This window comes from Mercurialis annua, linkage group LG1-X, assembly GCF_937616625.2.
Source record: "Mercurialis annua linkage group LG1-X, ddMerAnnu1.2, whole genome shotgun sequence".
In the NCBI taxonomy this organism is placed as follows: domain Eukaryota; kingdom Viridiplantae; phylum Streptophyta; class Magnoliopsida; order Malpighiales; family Euphorbiaceae; genus Mercurialis; species Mercurialis annua.
Window position 1 is genome coordinate 8,371,508 of NC_065570.1, and position 17,640 is coordinate 8,389,147.

Genomic DNA, 17,640 nt, shown 5'->3' on the forward strand with positions numbered 1-17,640 from the left:
GTTTTTGTTTTTTGAACCTCTCCCATGTGTAGTCTTGCAATAGCAAAATAGTAATGGGGATTAGTCGTAAAACGGTTTGGTAGTTTAGGTGCATCGCTCGACTAGATCTTAAGCTAGGACAATAATGATTTATGCTTGGTTCCCTCTCCTGCTATATTCTTTAGGGTACTACTTTTAAGGATGTGCATAACCGAATCAAATTGGCAAACTTGGTTAGGTTTGATTTTAAAAAAGAGAAATAATGTTCACTTTCGGTACAAATTGAATCAAAAATCGAAGGAATTCATCATGGTTCCGTGGAATGTAGAGTTTGAATTTGAGATGTTCAAATTAACTCCAGCAGGACTGACAGGATCGTACGGTGAATCCTCGGAAAATTCTGAAGGCATTATCTTCCAGTTTAGATTTGGTTCCCAGTCTACTTCTTCAATAACCTTCAGGATCTCCTTCACTACAATCTTGCTCCCCTCTGAAGATAAATGGATTCCATCTCTGCATAAAGATCATACCAAACATTTAGCCAACTCTCTACTCCTCTATATCTTCAAAAACCGAGCAAGTTAAAAACATACGTAAAACAAATGTTCTTCCTATCATCTACTTTCTGAATTGCTGTCCAAAGATCAACTGCCTTTATGTTCATCTCCCTACACAACTCCAAGCATGCTTCTGAGTATATCCGGCACCTATCATTCGTTCGTCTAGCTCTGCTGTTAAAAGCAGCAAATCAATGGAACTGTTTATTATTCCATGGGTACTTTAAAGCGAAATTAACACTTCACATCACCTTAGGTCTTTTCTCATTTGGTCCTCATTCACTGGAGGAGGAGAAAGAAAAATAATCCGAGTTGTGTCCGAAAGGCTCTAGCAATAAGACAACATTGAAGCATAGCGTAAATCAGTTCTGCTTATAAGACAACATTGAAGCATAGCGTAAATCAGTTCTGCTCGACTGCGATTTAAAGCAGTCGATCAATAGAAATGTTACCTTGAGATGAAGTGCAATTTTTGTCATGTTATCAATATATTCTGGAAGAGGAACATGAGGACCAAGGCCAGTTGGGTGAGGATGAATTGAATCATTACCTCCAAAATACACTATCACCAGTGAAGGCTGTATAGCTGCATCCTTCATTTGCAAATAACAAAGCAAAAATCGACTAATAGTGATCGAAGTGCGAACAAAAACTAACGATACCGACTCTACTGGTAATTCCATTAATTATTCGTTTATAAAAAAAAGAAGATAAAATCCAGCTAATTCCATCGATGAAAATGACACAGACCTTTGGAAAAACTCGATCCAGAATCTGAAGAGCACGCCTTGAATTCCAGCCGGCGTATCCTCGCAATAATATATCAGCCTGTTCATCAATTTCCGAAACAAACTTAGTAGTATGTCTTAATCTCTTGGTATAAAAATGCAGCTTGAAAATGAGTTGAAAGATAGAACGAAGAAAACCTTGCGAGAGTATAAATCAGTAAGAATAGCACCCCAACCGTTGTTGCCGTAACTCATCTGAACAATTGATGATCCGAACAGCACGAATTGTGGCCTTGTCGGTCCAACCATTTTCACTCTCTTCTTCAACAAATATTCAACGGCACATATATTTAGATTTCCAGCCTCTGATGGTCTCAGTAGTACTATTTGATAGATCAGAAATAAAGTTTGGTACAGAAACAATTAGAAAAATATTTGTTGGATAGAGAATACTTCCAAAGTTTGATTGAAACAAACGCAACATAGCCATTTTTTTTATTTTGGATATATTATGCACGTTTTGCGTGCTGTTCTTTTCGAATTTCTTTGTATTTATATAGCAAAAGATGCAAATAAACCCTCAAACTTTTGAGTTAAGACTCCAACTTGGTTCAACTCTAGTCTCATACTTTTTTAAAATGGTACAATTAGACCCTAGTCACGTTTCTTTCGTTCGCTAAGCCCACACCATTTTTTTTTTTTATCAATTTTACAATTTGTGTACAAATAATGGTTGATCATTAAAGTATAGTAGATAATTTAAGAAGCAAAGCTAAACTGATACTAGTTGTTGATTTTACCTCTTCTCTGATTCACCATATGCAAACAAAAACGGTTGTGTTTAATAACTATAACCAAATTGGCTTCTTGGCCCCTTCAAAAATGAATAAGTGCTATGTTTTGTAAAAAAAGAATTGGTTCAATTTTGAGAAAATAAATACATTGAAATTGCAGTTCAATTTGAACTGAAATCACATAGGCTCGGAGCCTTCTGCCAAAATGCAACCTGAATGCTTTGCTGAACAGCACAAGTATGCGGTTGGCAACTTTTCCTGATTGCTTATCAAACTCAGTAACCAAATCGTCATGATTCCGTAAAGTTTAGATTCGAATTCGAGATGTTCACATTGACCCCAGCAGGACTGACCGGATCATACGGCGAATCCTCGGAAAATTCTGCAGGCATTATCCTCCAATGTAGACTCGGTTCCAAGTCTGCTTCTTCAATAACCTTCAGGATCTCCTTCACTACAACCTTGCTCCCCTCTGAAGTAAAATGGATTCCATCTCTACATAAAGATCATACCAAACATGTAACCAACTCTCTACTCCTTTAAACTCTCGATCTTCAAAACAGAACGAAACAAAAAACTTACGTAAAACAACGGTTCTTCCAATCATCAATTTTCTGCATTGCTGTCCAAAGATCAATTGCTTTTATGTTCATCTCCCTACACAACTCCAAACATGCTTCTGAGTATATCCGGCAGCTCTCGTTCTTCCGAACCATATCGAATTTATCGCTGGTGTCAAACAAGTGTTAGGAGACACTATCTATAAATAATGAATTCTTGGGTATTATAACACTGCAAATCACCTTAGGTTTTTTCTCATTTGATCATCATTGACAGGAGGAGAACTCAGAAAAATGAGCCGAGTGGCGTCCGAAAGGCTCTACCAATAAGACAACATTGAGTGAATCAGTTCTGCAATTCGTGCTAGTAGTTTTGATTCATTCCGCGATAAGACAGTCAATTAATAGATTACCTTGAGATGAAGCGCGATTTTTCTCATGTTGTCAATATATTCAGGAAGAGGAACATGAGGGCCAAGGCCAGTTGGGTGAGGATGAATTGAATCATTACCTCCAAAATAGACTATCACCAGTGAAGGTTGTATAGCTGCCTCCTTCATTTGCAAGTCACAGAAAATTCAGCATTGAACACCCAACAATTCCACCAAATTAACAAATTCCAGTAACCGTGATCTAAGTGCGAACAAGAACTGTTATAACACAAGCTCCATAGGTAATTCATTCAATTATCTGCTTATCAAAAGGATAAACTAACTCGGCTAATTCCATCAATTATTGCATATTGCAAAAAGGAATTAATTTAAGCTAAAAAAATTATATATCGGATAACCGATTATTGACTGCCAGCAGCAATTGTAGGAACATGAAAATACACATAATATACCAACAAAAGAGACTGCTATCTTTAGTGGTCTCTATTCTCTTTTTTGCAGTTCAAAAATAAATTTACAAATTGTTACGGACCTTCGGAAAAACCTGATCCAGAACCTGTAGAGCCCGCCTTGAATTCCAGCCGGAGTATCCTCGCAATAAGATATCAGCCTGTTCATCAAATTTTCCAAACATACTCAGTTTATTTTATTTTACTCTCTTGGTATAAAATGTAGCAACTTGAAAATCAGTTGATTATAGATTGTTTTCAAGGCTGCAGAGCCTTATATGTTGGGTCTCATTAACTAATAAGAACTTAAAAGACAAAGTAGCTCTATTATCCTTAAATTATGGAGTTCAAGATAAAACTCCATAAAAACATTGTTAACAAATCATAGTAGCTCAACTGGTATAAGTACCGCACAACAAACTGCTAGGTCGTGGGTTCATTTCCTCCCACAAGCGCTTCCCGATTATCAGAAGAAAAAAGACACTTATTTGATAGTTGAATTGAATCTATATATAGACCCATCTAGTGAGGTCATTCATATGTAAGAAAATTGTGGATCCCTCCACTGACAAAGAGCAGCTATCTTAAAACAGAACTAAACTTGTCCAATTTATATAAACCAAATATAGAAACATTAAGCATCAAACTGCATAACATCAAACACCAACTAACAACAACACAAAAGAAAAAGTAAGAAAAAAAAACCTTGCGAGCATACAAATCAGCAAGAACAGCACCCCACCCATTATTTCCATAGCTCATCTGAACAATTGATGAACCAAACAGCACAAACTGTGGTCTTGCTGGTCCAACCATTTTCAATTTCTTCTTCAACAAATAATCAAACAAGTGCAGTTTATAAATTTTTTATATAAAATGGTTTGAAGACTCACTTCTTCTAAGCTTAGATTAGATAAATATTTTGTTGCATTGAGAATAGTTCCAAAGTTTGATTGTAACAAATGCGACATGCCCACTTTTTATTATGAATATTTTCTGTCGTTTTTCGTGCGGCTCATTTTGCTTTAGTGGAATATCTTTCAATTTATATTTACTAGTTTCGCACTACGTATTACACACGTGACTCGTAATTTGACTTGTCAATTTATATGAATTAAATTCATTATAATTATAACTATTTATTTTATTTATGATTAACGTTAAATTAGTTAAAGTTTTTAAAGGAAATAAATATAATAATCTGATATGCATAAATTAAATTCTGTAATTTCCTTATTTCATTAAAATATCACCAAATTTGTTAAAAATATTTTTGTTGGAGTGCATTATATTTGTTACTTTCGAGCACCATTAATCTCAGCTACCTCTAATGTTAAATTAGCTAGAAATTTTTATTGGATTAACAAATATGTATATTATATTAATAGTTGTAGTTTAGTAAAAAATAATAATATGATAATAAAAAGGCCTAATTACTTAAAAAAAAACCCATCTTATAATATTTTTTTCGTTTATACCATGACTTAGGAAAAAATTCATTTGTAACATTTTTTTGATTTTTCATTTTCATCTCTACCCCAAAAGGGTACAATTGACTATATAAAAATTTTAAGAATAAAAAAGTTGATAACAACTAAATAGAAAGGTTCCACTATATTTTTTCTTATTTAAAAAAATATAAATAAGTTCTTCAACTTTAAAAATGTTCAAATATATCTTCTAATTTATTGTTTTTAGATATTTAATAAAAAATTAAATTATTTAAAAAAAATATATCCGGCGTACCATCGTACTCCTCCAATTTATCGAACCCGCTAATTTTTTTTAATTTTTTTTATCGTTTTAATGCTCCTTCTTCCGGAAGGAGGAGCATCTCGTAGGAGGAGCCCGAATTTTTATTTTAAAAATAAAATAAATTTCTTATGTAAATTTTAATTTTTGTTACGGTTAAGATAATTATATATTATATAAATTAAATATTTATTATTACTTTTTTTTTTGGAAAAGAAGATATTTTTATACAATTAATATGATTAATGTCTAATTAGAATAATAGTTAAATTTAAAGGATTATTTCAGCTTTTTTTGTATATGAAAAGAGATCAATTTAGTATTTCGGGGTACAGTTGAAAACGAAAAATTAAAAATAGGATACAAATAAACTTTTTTTAGGCCATGGTATAAACAAAAAAATATTATAATGTGGGTTTTTTTAAGTAATTAGACCTAATAATATACCTTATTGAAATAAGATAGAATTAGGGAAAGATTGGGAAAAATTGGAAAATTTAATGGCTTGAGAATATAAGTCGTAAGAAAATTATAGAAAATAGAGGAGTATTTTAATTGAATTTAAAGTAGTTTCAATTAGCTAACTTTTAGATAGGACAATTATTATTTAATAAACAATCAAAATATCCACCAGTCGAAATCTAGCCTTGTATTTTTGTTATACATAGGACTTTCTACTATGGCAAAATGTTGTAAAAAGGCCAAAACTTTTACAAAAGTTTCACAAAAGTCCTGACCTTTCAATTTTGTCGATTTTGGCCAAAAACTGATTATTTGGTTTCACAAAAGTCCCGACCTTTCAATTTTTTCGATTTTGGCCAAAAATGGATTATTTGGTTTCACAAAAGTCCCGACCTTTCAATATTTGGCATGCCACATAGGCGCCACATAGGTGTCACATAGGCAAATTGAAATCGAATTGAGAGTTGGCCACAATTGAAACCAAATAATTTATTTTTGGCCAAAATCGACAAAATAGAAAGGTCGGGACTTTTGTGAAACTTTTATGAAAGATTTGGCCTTTTTACAACATTTGACCTTCTACTATTTCTTTAATTATATTTTTCTTTAATTCTTGTTCAAATCAAATTCTAATGATACTATAACTTTAACAGTCAAATAGCGATTTTAAATTATAATTAATTAGTTAATTATTATAAAATTTTTAGTTAATAATTAATTAGTAATAAATTAAAAAGGACAATTTGATCAATGTGTTTGTCTCCCCACCATCCATGCTTTTATATATAATATATATAACAGCCTACACCCGCTAGCACACCTCCTACAAAAACCAAAATTGTTTGATTAATAATTCAGAATAATTAAAAACGAACAACGGATCAACACGACTCCTAAATTGTAACACGGTGTTATCTAACCCAATTTATACTTTACTGAGCAACTAACCCCAAAACTCTTCAATTTTGGTCAAATAACCCATAATTGTATTTTTAAAACGCGTAAAATACAAATCAGAGGTGAAGGATGCAAAAAAGTAATTAGATACTTTCCTAATTGTTACTATATTATTATTCTAATTATTTTTTTGAAATAAAAATATAAATTATGGAGTTATTTAACCAAAAAATGAAGAGTTTTGGGGTTAATTGCTTAAAAAAGTATAAATTAGATTAGATGACCCGTGTCACAAATTCAGGAGGTGCGTTGACCTTTGTTCAAAACTTAGATGTCAATTACCCTCTCAACTTGTAAACATGATCAATTAATATATATTTCAACTTTGTGGTCAATTTTATACGCGAAACTGTTTTTTGTTTTATCAATTTTTCTTTTTTTAACACATGACTCATTGCGTGTTGCTAACTCCCAAAATTAAAAGACAATTTGTCCCCTCAACTAATAAGCGATAATTGAAGCAAATATTTTAATTTTATGGTCAATTAGTATAAAATTTAACGAATAAATAATTATCAAAATTAGCATAATATCTTCAAAAATAATTAAATTTAATTATTATTAAATAATTGTGAATAATAATAAAATAATTAAAGCTTTATTATCAATTAATTAACAAATAATTAATGTATAAACAAATCTTAAAAACTTCACACGGTATATTTTTTCTACAATTTTTAGCAAAAATTTATAATAACAGACACTACGCTGACGTCAACGTGCGTTGGCAAGTGCACCAGCCACACTGACCCGTGCATGACGTGCAAGTCAGTCCTTTATAACACTTTTTTTAAAATAAAAGAATGATTTATTTATATACTTATTTAATATATAAATATATAAATTTTAAAAATAGTGATATTAATTTTAATTTTAAAAATATAAATATATTAAATTTTCAAAATATAAAAATATACAAAAGATACAAAAGATACAATTTTATATTTTCATTTGATATTCAGCAATCTAATATTTTTTTATTTGACTATAATAAATCTATAAAATGATTAAATAAAGGTTTTATATAAGTCCTGTTTGAAGGTAAACACATAAAAACTATCATTAATTTAAATGAATCTTTTATGACAATTTAAATCTCAAATAATATTTTTTTGAAAAGTAATTAATAAATAAGACAATAAAATTTATATAGTTATAAATTAATGTGTATGATGGATCCGGTCCGAGATCGTCTTGTTTTTTGGGTCGCTTCGCGACAAACCTGATACTTGAATTCTGAGTTGTGTCTTACAAGAAAAACAACACTCCGAAACTTAAGTCAGTATTTATCTCAATATAATATAGAAAAGTATTATATAAAAGAGGTAATAAAACTTAACTCCTCATAGTAATAGGTTGGCTTGCCTTTATACAAAAACTTGTTGAGTGAGTTTCCTTATAAACTAGCAATGTAGGATTTTGGTATAAAGTAGCTATGTGAAGTTTTGTCTTATTCCATCATGCGAGATTTTGTTTTGTTCCATCATTAATCCCCCCTATAGTATCGTATCATGTAAATATTTATGTTTGATTTGATTCATGATACGTACATGTTCAAAAAAATTCTCGTCTTAGAGATTCACTCTTCAATTTATAATTTTCTTGTGTATCCGGATCTCTCATAATATTGGAGATACAGCCTTCCTCTGCTTTATCATTCATTCTTATGTACAAATCTTCTGTTATTTCAAAAATATGGTCTTTAACCACGTATTTACTCGATTCTCTCTTTACTTTTTGGAGGTTCGGTCTTCAACTCTTACATTTTTTTTGTATGGACGGATCTCTCATTTGAGATGCAATTTTCAACTTCATATAGCATTTACTTGTACTTATAAATCTCTCATCATTGTGGAAATATAGTCTTCACATTCTTCATGTAATATTCTACTTACACTTTTGGATCTTTCATTATCTTGGAGATACGGTCTTCTTCTTTTTTATATAATATTATCTTGTACTCTGGATCTCTCATAATCTTGGAGATTTGATCTACATATAAACTCTTGTATGAACGGATCTCTCATTACTTAGGAGATTCAATCTTCAACTTCATATGTGTCTGAATCTCTCGTTATCTCAAAAGTTTGATATTCCACTTCTTCGTCATTGTTATTCTTGTATATCCGGATCTCTCATCATATAGGAGATACGGTCTTCCACTACACGTGTCCGAATTTCTCTTTTCTTCGGAAGTTTGATCTTTAACTTCTTCTTTATTGCTATTCTCGTATATCTGGATCTCTCATCATTGCAGAGATACGATTTTCCATTTCACATGTGAACGAATCTCGTTTACTTTTAAGGCTCGGTCTTCAACGACATATAATTTTCTTCTATGTCAGGATCTCTTATTGTCTAAGAGATATGGTCTTCAACTTCTTATGTGTCCAAATCTCTTATTATTTTAAAGGTTCGGTCTTCAACGACATATGATCTTCTTCTATGTACGGATCTCTCATTATCTAAGAGATACGGTCTTCAACTTCTTATGTGTCTGAATCTCTCATTATTTCGGAGGTTCGGTTTTCAACGACATATAATCTTCTTTTATGTACGGATCTCTCATTATCTAATGGATGTGGTCTTTAAATTCTTATATGTCTGAATCTCTCATTACTTCGGAGGTTTGGTCTTCAACTTCATCATTGTTATCCGTGCATGCCCGAATCTCTAATTTTTAAGGAGATACAATTTTCACCTTCTTCATGTAATATTTTACTTGCACTCCCGGATCTCTCATAATTTTGGAGATACAGTTTTCAACTTTTTCATATAATATAATCTTGTATGTTTGGATCTCTAGTTTTTTGGAGATCCGGTCTTCACATAATATTCCGTTGCATGTCCGATCTCTCATCATTTTTAGAGATCCGGTCTTTATATAATATTCCTTTGTATGTCCAAATCATTTAAGAGATTCATTCTTCGTGTAATATTACTTGTGTCAGATCTTTTATGGGCATGTGCTTTACTCTGTCTTGTTCTTGTATCTTGAGTGAGGAGTTTCACTCTTCACCTGGGGGTCTGAATTGTGCATATATATATGTCTGTTCTTCTATTCAGGCGGTACTTTTTGTGACATGTATTTGTTCATTATTATTGTTTAGAGTTTCCTCTTATGTCTGGACAATGCCTATGTGTAGTTTTTGTCATTGTTTCCTCTTTTCTGTTTTTTTATCTGTTTTTCTTTTTTATTTTACAAGGATGTTTCTTGAATTCGGGGCGTTGCCTGTTTTTGGTAAATGTGTTTCTTTTCATATAATGTCGCTTGAGTTCGAGACGTGGCCCGTTTGTGACATTATGCCCTTTTTTTTTATCAATTGTGGCTTGAGTTCGGAACGTGGCCCGTTTGTGGCGTTATTCTGTTTTCTTGATCGATTGTCGCTTTAGTTCGGGACGTGGCCCGTTTGTGGCATTATGCCTTTTTCTTGAACGATTGCCGCTTGAGTTCGTGATGTGGCCCGTTTGTTGTATTTTTCTTTTGAGAAATGTTTCTCAATAAGTTTGACTATTGCCTTTGAGAAATGTTTCTCAATAAATTTTGGCCATTGCCTTTTGAGAAATGTTTCTCAAAACATTTCGGTTATTGTCCGTTTGTAGAATATTTTCTTTTTCTTCATCGAGTGTCGCTTGTGTTCGGGACGTTCCCGTTTGTAGCTGATTTTATCTTGAATTCTGTTTAATAACTGATTGGTCGACATGTGCTTTATAGTAGATCAAGTGTAAAACAACCCATAATATAACATGAATCATAATTTTGTGGTGCTTAAACTGACCACCTTTGACACTTAATTTCCAAAGAGAATATCATACATTTTCTACAGGGCATTTATATTTTGCGTATCGGGCGTATCTAAATCCATACAAGATCTTCCATAAACGGATGTATGAACGTAGGTGAATAAAATAATACAATCTGAATGTATGACTAGCATTGAAAATATACATGGATAGCAAAGACCTCCTAATTTAATTATCTAACGTGTTGGGCATATCTCCTACATCATGTTACTATAGGCTGATTTACTTAAGGAAATACTTGAGTCAACCTACTAATCTCTTACTGCTTGCTGAAAACTACCGAAAGATGTAGATCTCTAAACGAATCTGAATGTCAAAAATTTATTTATAAGTAAGTTAGTCGATTCCCAAGACGACGCCAAATGATGGATCCGGTCCGAGATTGTCTTTTCTTCCGGGTCGCTTCGTGACAAACCTCGTACTTAGATGAATTCTGAGCTGTGTCCTACAAGACAAACAAGGTCAGATAAGATTTCAAACTCTTGGTCCGAAATCCACTCCGAAGCTTAAGTCGGTATTTATCTTAATATAATATAGAAAATTACTATAGAAAATAGGTAATAAAGCTTAACTTCTCATAGTAATAGGTTGACTTGCCATTATATAAAGATTTGTTAAGTGAGTTTCCTTATGAACTAATAATGTAGGATTTTGGTATAAACTGGTCAAGTGAGGTTTTGTCTTATTCCATCATGTGAGATTTTGTCTTATTTTATTAGTGTATAATCAATGGAGGAGTTAGATTTTTTGATTAGGTGGGGCTTGTATGGTGGAAACGGAAAATTGAGGCGGCCAACGACGACGAAAAAGTGGAATTTTTATGGTGGAAAATCTAGTCCAAATTTTGAAAGTCAACTGGGGCGGTCGCCGCAGCCTGTCCCAGTCTCTATCTACCCTTAATGAGAGTGCATTATTTTATAAATGTTACATTATGTACATAAAAAAGTTGTCTTGTATACCAATAATACATAAACTATGAAACTAAATGATAGGTGAATAAGTATGGTGTAATAAATAGCAGTTACTACCTACGACCTCTTTCTAAATTATGGCAAACTTTTAGCTTCCCAATTATTAGTCCCGTATGAATTTTGAATGATAAAAATCTCTTCATAAGTATTGAGATCTCTTTCATATTACATAACAGTAACATCATTATCTTCTTTAGTTGTTTCATTGTACAACAGACCACGATATATGTCCTATAATTATATATCAAAGCCAAATTAGTATAAATTTATAGATGGTTAAATTAAAGTAAACATGAATTGATTACTCACATTTTCAGGATCTCCTTTATAGTTCCTAAAACTCGAACTATTTTCAACTACTGCAGCAGCCGATTGTCTAGCAAGTTTTCTTATTAGCTCATCTCGATTATCATTATTAATCCTTTAATATCCATATTTTATATTTGACTAAAATAATCAATAAAATGGTTAAATTAAAGGTTTTATATAAGTCTTATTTGAAAGTAAACATGTAAAAATAATCTTAAATTTAATTTAATTTTTTGTGATAATTTAAATTTCAAATAATAGTTTTTTTTAAGAATAATTAGTAAATAAGACACTAAAACTTATATAGCTATAAATTAATGTGTATAATCAATGGCGGTGTCAGATGTTTTGCTCGGGTGGGGCTTGTATGGTGGAAACAGAAAATCAAGGTGGCCAGCAACGACGAAAAAGTAAAATTCTCATAATGGAAAATTTAGTCCTCTATGGAATTTTAAAGGTTAACTGAGGCGGCTGCCGCAACCTGCTCCAGTCTATAACCGCCCTTGTGTATAATATATTAACACTTTAAATGAGAGTGCATAATATATTTACCTTTGTCATTTTGCATAGTTGAACCATATTTTTATAGTGTATTTCACTTTTCAATGTTATTCCCTTTTTCACCATCCAATCAAATTTTTTTGGTTTACGAGCTAGTACGTTCCGCCTTAATTATAGTCATGCAATCTATTTGAGCTATTTAGCGTAATTTTGAATTTTTCTTTTATATTCATATATAGTAGTCGATGTACATGCTACAAAAGAATCTGATAGGAGAAAGACAATTAAATTTCTTAATTAAAATTTATAATTGAAAAATAAATACATGACCAACAACATATGTATACCCCTGAGTTTTATCGCTTTATTCGCTTACATTTTTCACTTTCAAAACAATCATTTAATGTGGGTATTGCTTAATCAAGCCTCGTGAAAATGTCCATTCACCTAATGAATACAATGCTTTTCTTATAATTTTGGTATTAAAAATTTAGTTTGTTTAGTTTTTAAATATAAATAATAGATAAATTTGTTAAAAATTAAATTAAGTTAAACTAACCACAAATGTGAATCATGGGTCTTATTGATTTTTTTTTGGAAAGAAATATCATTTGGAATGATTGGCCGCTACTAAATGTTTGTGGGTATAAAATGATGACTACGATAAAAGATATAAGTCTTTAAATCTAACAACAAAAAACAAATAATCATTGTGAAAGTTGAAGTGTTTACGATCAAAGAGTTAACATTATCGATATAAATATATAATTAACCTAAATACCATATATAATCAAAACACGTACTCAGATGTTTTTGATCTTTAACATTAGGTTTAATCAAAGGATCTAGTATCCAATTTATCATATGTGGAGCTCCGGGTGGAACACTCTCCATTATGTATAACACAAAAAATAAATATTAATGAAAATAAATAAATGTTATTTTTCTCGTTTTACATTAATAGAAACTATTTTAATTTTTTATTTCATATCATAAACTCTCAATTATAACTTGAATAATTAAATACTATACATATCTCTATTAATTATTGATGGATACCGAATCCTATTCTACTTATAATGGAGCCGAGTCGCTGGAGATCTATTCTCAGACGACACCAGACTCCCGCCCAAAGGGCCGAATCCACTGGATCCGCCTTGACTGGAATACATCATTCGACATCATAAAGACCGAATCCCTGAGGACTCGGACAAAGCACGTCGACCCCGGGATTCGGATAAGATCTCCAAGATCTACACATATTCGGAGTATCTGTCCTATTTGGATACAAATTCCGACTTAGGAAGATAACCTCCAACTTAGGAAGACGAGACTGTTTAGGAATATCTTCCTAAATAGGACTCCTGTCAGAATAAGGAAGGACACTCCTAATCAGGGTCAAATCCTACTAAATAGGAATCACTTTCCTACTACAACTCTGCAAGGTATACATTCGACTACTATATAAGGAGCTTGAGGTACGCCTAAACACACAACTGATATCAAATACAATTATTCTCCCTTAAGCCTAAACTGACTTAAGCATCGGAGAGCTAATCGGACAAACCGTCCGATTAGCCATCTACACTGTTTTGCAGGATTAACGCCGTCGAGATGCCGGAATCCATCAATTGGCGCCGTCTGTGGGAAAAGCTTAACAAACTTCAATTCGAAGGAGCTTTTCTGAACTCAAATAAATTCTTATTGAAGGATGACATCCGATGGAACTAATCCAAAATAATAAATATATAAATCTAACCGATCAAAAGAGTCGAAAAGAGCAAATATTATCGTTGATTAATTGGTTGAGCAAGAGAACGAACGAGGTCAAAAAGAAAAGAAAATGCAAGAAGATACGAAACTGGAAAGCAAAAAGAAGTTGTATAACCTACCAACAAATAAGCTGCTTAATTAATAAATTAAAGAGGAGAGGAAGCAGACATGCCAAGATTAATTAAATTGGTGGCCATTAAAGTGTACATGATGAAGAAAGCATATGATTAAAGGAGTTTGATAACAAGTGATTAAGGATAATAAGTCACGTTACATGGACATATTTAAAAGAGAAAGAAAGTTATTTGGCCGTGATTACAGAATGGGGATGGTCACTTGATTAAAAGCGCGTCAAATTTAGAATTAAGAAAAAACTCCAACAAACAACACTACATTTTAGCAGAGGATCTTCTGAAATCACAAAGACCACATCCGGAAATGACGAATCAGAGATATTATCATCAACGGAAGCTAAATCACGATAAGTTTTCATATACTTTATCTTATATTAAATTAGGTTCAATACCTTTTTCGTTGGAATAATGCATGATGAACTTTTTCATATATCTTGAAATTTCATATGCTATATATTAAAATTTGATTATTGATTTTGGTTTTAAAATCAAAGAAAATTATATAATAAACTATTATTTTAATTTAACTCACACTTTTATATGATTTCAAATATATTATGCCTTTAATTTAAAATTCAATAAATATATTATATGCAAAGATATTTGTCTAGCTATAATATATATATATATATATATAAATATATATACAAAATGCCAAATATGACTTAATTAAGAAGAGACTCGGCCTAATAAGGTTAGATCAATAAGAAGAAATTAAAAGGAACACCAAGAAGAATAAAAGAAAAAAATCAAGAAAATCAGGCGAACAACGCCCGAGAGGCAAAGAGAGAAGTATCCCGAGAGGCGAAACAAACATATTGATGAAGAGAAAGTTCCGATCAGGAGTGAAAGAGGAGAAAAGGGCCCAAAAACTGAAGATCAAGAAATTAGAAGAAAAAATAGCGAAGATGTTGAAAAAAAGAAGAAAATAAAAGAAGAAATGCTAGAAAATATACTGAAAGAAGAGACGAGATGTCCTAAATACCAGAAAACTAGGCGAACAACGCCCAACAAAAAATAAAGAATGAAATAGATCGAGAAGCAAAAAGTAGAGACGGTTCGAAAGACAAACCGAAGGCGAAACAAACATATAGATGAAGAGAAAGTTTTGATCAGGAGTAAAAACGGTCCAAAGACTGAAGGTCAAGATATCTTAGAAAGCTGAAGGAAGAAATCGCCCTGAAGGTGAAATAAAACTTGAAGAAACGATCTAAAGAGCAAAGGGCAAGATGTCTCAAGAAGTTAAAAGAAAAGAATAAATCAACAAAATAAAGTGAATACTATCCGAAAATAACAAAGATGGGCATAACGCCCCTAGAGACAACGAGAAACAAGAAAGATCGAAGGAATAAAGAAAACACAAAGATACCACCCGAAAAGGTGAAAACCAAAACGAAGTCATGAGGAGACCAAATTCAAGAAGAGAAATAAACAAAAAAATGCTCCAACAAAAAGACAAAGGTGAATCCTCTGAATCTCCATATTGAAGTAAAAATATACACGTAGCGGAATAAAATCTGGAAGAAAATAGCCAATGCGCTAAAGGAAATGAAAGCTGAAGAACTCGACTTGGACGATTTAAAACTAAAGGGCTCGCCCCTATCAACCAAAATAAAAGAAGAGACTGGACTCGATAAACTACAAACTACTCAATAATAATTTGAGGAGAGAAGAACCTTACAAGGCAAAGAGACGAAGACCAATGAATTAAAGGAAAGAATAAAAAAATACGAGAATCAAGCGAACACGCCCAAGAGACAAAAATCAAAACAAGAGAAATGGTCCAAGGACTGAAAGACGGGATGTCACAGAAGACAACAAAAGAAACCGCCCAAAAAGCGAAAACCGTCCTATAGGCAAAAATCAAAACTGAAAAACTCGACCTGGACGACGTGAAACTGAAGTGCTCACCCCTATCAGCAAAAGGAAGAACGAAAACGGCCCAAGAGGCGAAAAACGAAGATATGATCTAAAAAACGGTCATAAATACCCTTTGAGATCGGTGTATTTGTGAGGGAGTTTGAAGGAAAAGATACAAATTCCACGAAGAATGCGATCAAGAAAAGAAAAAAAAAGACAAACAATTAGCGGAAGCAAATAACTCAGATCTAGTGATTGCAAAAACAAGAAAAATCCAGAAAAAGGAAATAAAGCGAGAGATGGTGGCAACAGAACTCCTACAAGGAGTAAAAGAATATAGAAAGCATAACAAAAATCGGTGGCAAGAAAAGAAAAAATAAATATAAAGGCCGAAAGAAGAGAAGAAATAAGAAATCAAATGAATTTTACCCAGAACAATAACGAAGATGGAGAAACAAATCAATAAAGAGAACACCACTTGAGATAACGGAAAACGAAGCAATATAAAAATGAAGGAAAAGACATTGGGCAAAACGAATGAATGACCAAACAGGCTTCGCCAAAGAAGAATAAGCCAAAGCTTAAACAAGAAGAGACTCGCCTTAATAAGGTTCGGTCAAAAAGAGTAAACCAAGAAAACAACAAAAAAGAAAATAAAGCTTGACAAAGATGAATCATCCAAAGAAGACTCATTCAAAGGAAAACCCCAAGAGGGACAAAGAAGATAGATTCGTCTGAACCTTGAAGAAAACCCCAAGAGGGAAAGAAGGATGAATAAGATAGAAGTCAAAAGGCCCATCATCAAGTATAGACTTTTGGTCATACCCGATGGTGTCAATCGCCCGTCGTCAAGTATAGATCTTTTGTCATACCCGACGGTGCCAATCGCCCATTGTCAAGTATAGACGTTTGTCATACCCAATGGTGCGAACTATCTTTAATTCATACAACGCATCAAAGCAGACAGGAATCAGAATAAATAAAGGCGAAACGCCGAAAAACCAGAGTATAGATTTACTCTAAAATAAAGGCGAAATGCCCGAAAAACCAGAGTATAGATTTACTCTAAAATAAAGGCGAAATGCCCGAAAAACCAGAGTATAGATTTACTCTAAAATAAAGGCGAAACGCCCAAAAACCAGAGTATAGATTTACTCTAAAAATAAAAGCAAAACGCCAAAAACAGAGTTTAGATTAACTCTAAAAGCGAAATATCAAAGATCAAAATCAACTCGAAGCAAAATAAAGCGAAAGGCGAATCAACTAAATAAAGCAAAATAAAGCGAAAGACGAAAATGCCAAGAAATAGAGGAATGCGAAAGAAAGAAAAACGCCGAAAAATAAGAGAAATGCGAAAGAAAGGAAAAATGCCAATCAAAAGGAATGCGAAAGATCTCAAAACAGAAGACCGAGTCTAAAATGATTCGGGTAAAAATAAGGCCAAGTGCCAAAATAAGGAGACTCACTCAAATCAAAAGAAATAAGGCTACATGCCCAAATCAACGAATCACAAGCAACTCGCCCAAATTAGAGGAACAAATCTTAGTAAGGAAGGCAGTCCACCCGAAAAGAATTAAAATCAAGGAAAATCGACGAAATAGATTGAATGACCTAATCTCAAAACGGGCATAAATACCCTATGAGATCAATGTATTTGT

The 17,640-nt window shown here is 32.4% G+C and overlaps 1 protein-coding gene across 4 annotated transcripts; it reads right to left on the reverse strand.

Moving 5' to 3' along the window:
• Window positions 1–200: 200 nt before the first annotated feature.
• Window positions 201–4,436, reverse strand: LOC126665541 (GDSL esterase/lipase WDL1-like). Of its 4 annotated transcripts, none has more exons than XM_050358365.2 (6): window positions 4,165–4,436; window positions 3,543–3,620; window positions 3,032–3,172; window positions 788–864; window positions 573–707; window positions 201–492 (listed from the first exon to the last, which is right to left on the reverse strand). In XM_050358365.2, exons 1-6 carry the CDS (start codon window positions 4,273–4,275, stop codon window positions 267–269), a joined length of 768 nt encoding a protein of 255 aa, XP_050214322.1. In that variant the 5' UTR covers window positions 4,276–4,436; the 3' UTR covers window positions 201–266. The 4 variants fall into 4 exon arrangements, with proteins under 4 accessions (XP_050214322.1, XP_050214321.1, XP_050214324.1 ...); XM_050358364.2 differs by lacking the exons at window positions 3,032–3,172; window positions 3,543–3,620; window positions 4,165–4,436 and adding exons at window positions 989–1,129; window positions 1,287–1,364; window positions 1,463–2,341; XM_050358366.2 differs by lacking the exons at window positions 201–492; window positions 573–707; window positions 788–864 and adding exons at window positions 2,085–2,553; window positions 2,641–2,787; window positions 2,862–2,938 and having other exon boundaries at window positions 4,165–4,417.
• Between the last annotated feature and the right edge of the window lie 13,204 nt (window positions 4,437–17,640).

Bases quoted from the DNA above. Each gene is read 5' to 3' on its own strand.
- LOC126665541 (XM_050358365.2), bottom strand. From the start codon at position 4,275: ATGGTTGGACCAGCAAGACCACAGTTTGTGCTGTTTGGTTCATCAATT. The intron at 3,173-3,542 runs GTCCGTAACAAT...TTGCAAATGAAG, and splicing joins TGGATCAGGTTTTTCCGAAG to GAGGCAGCTATACAACCTTC. The intron at 865-3,031 runs GTAATCTATTAA...TCTTATTGCTAG, and splicing joins AAATCGCGCTTCATCTCAAG to AGCCTTTCGGACACAACTCG.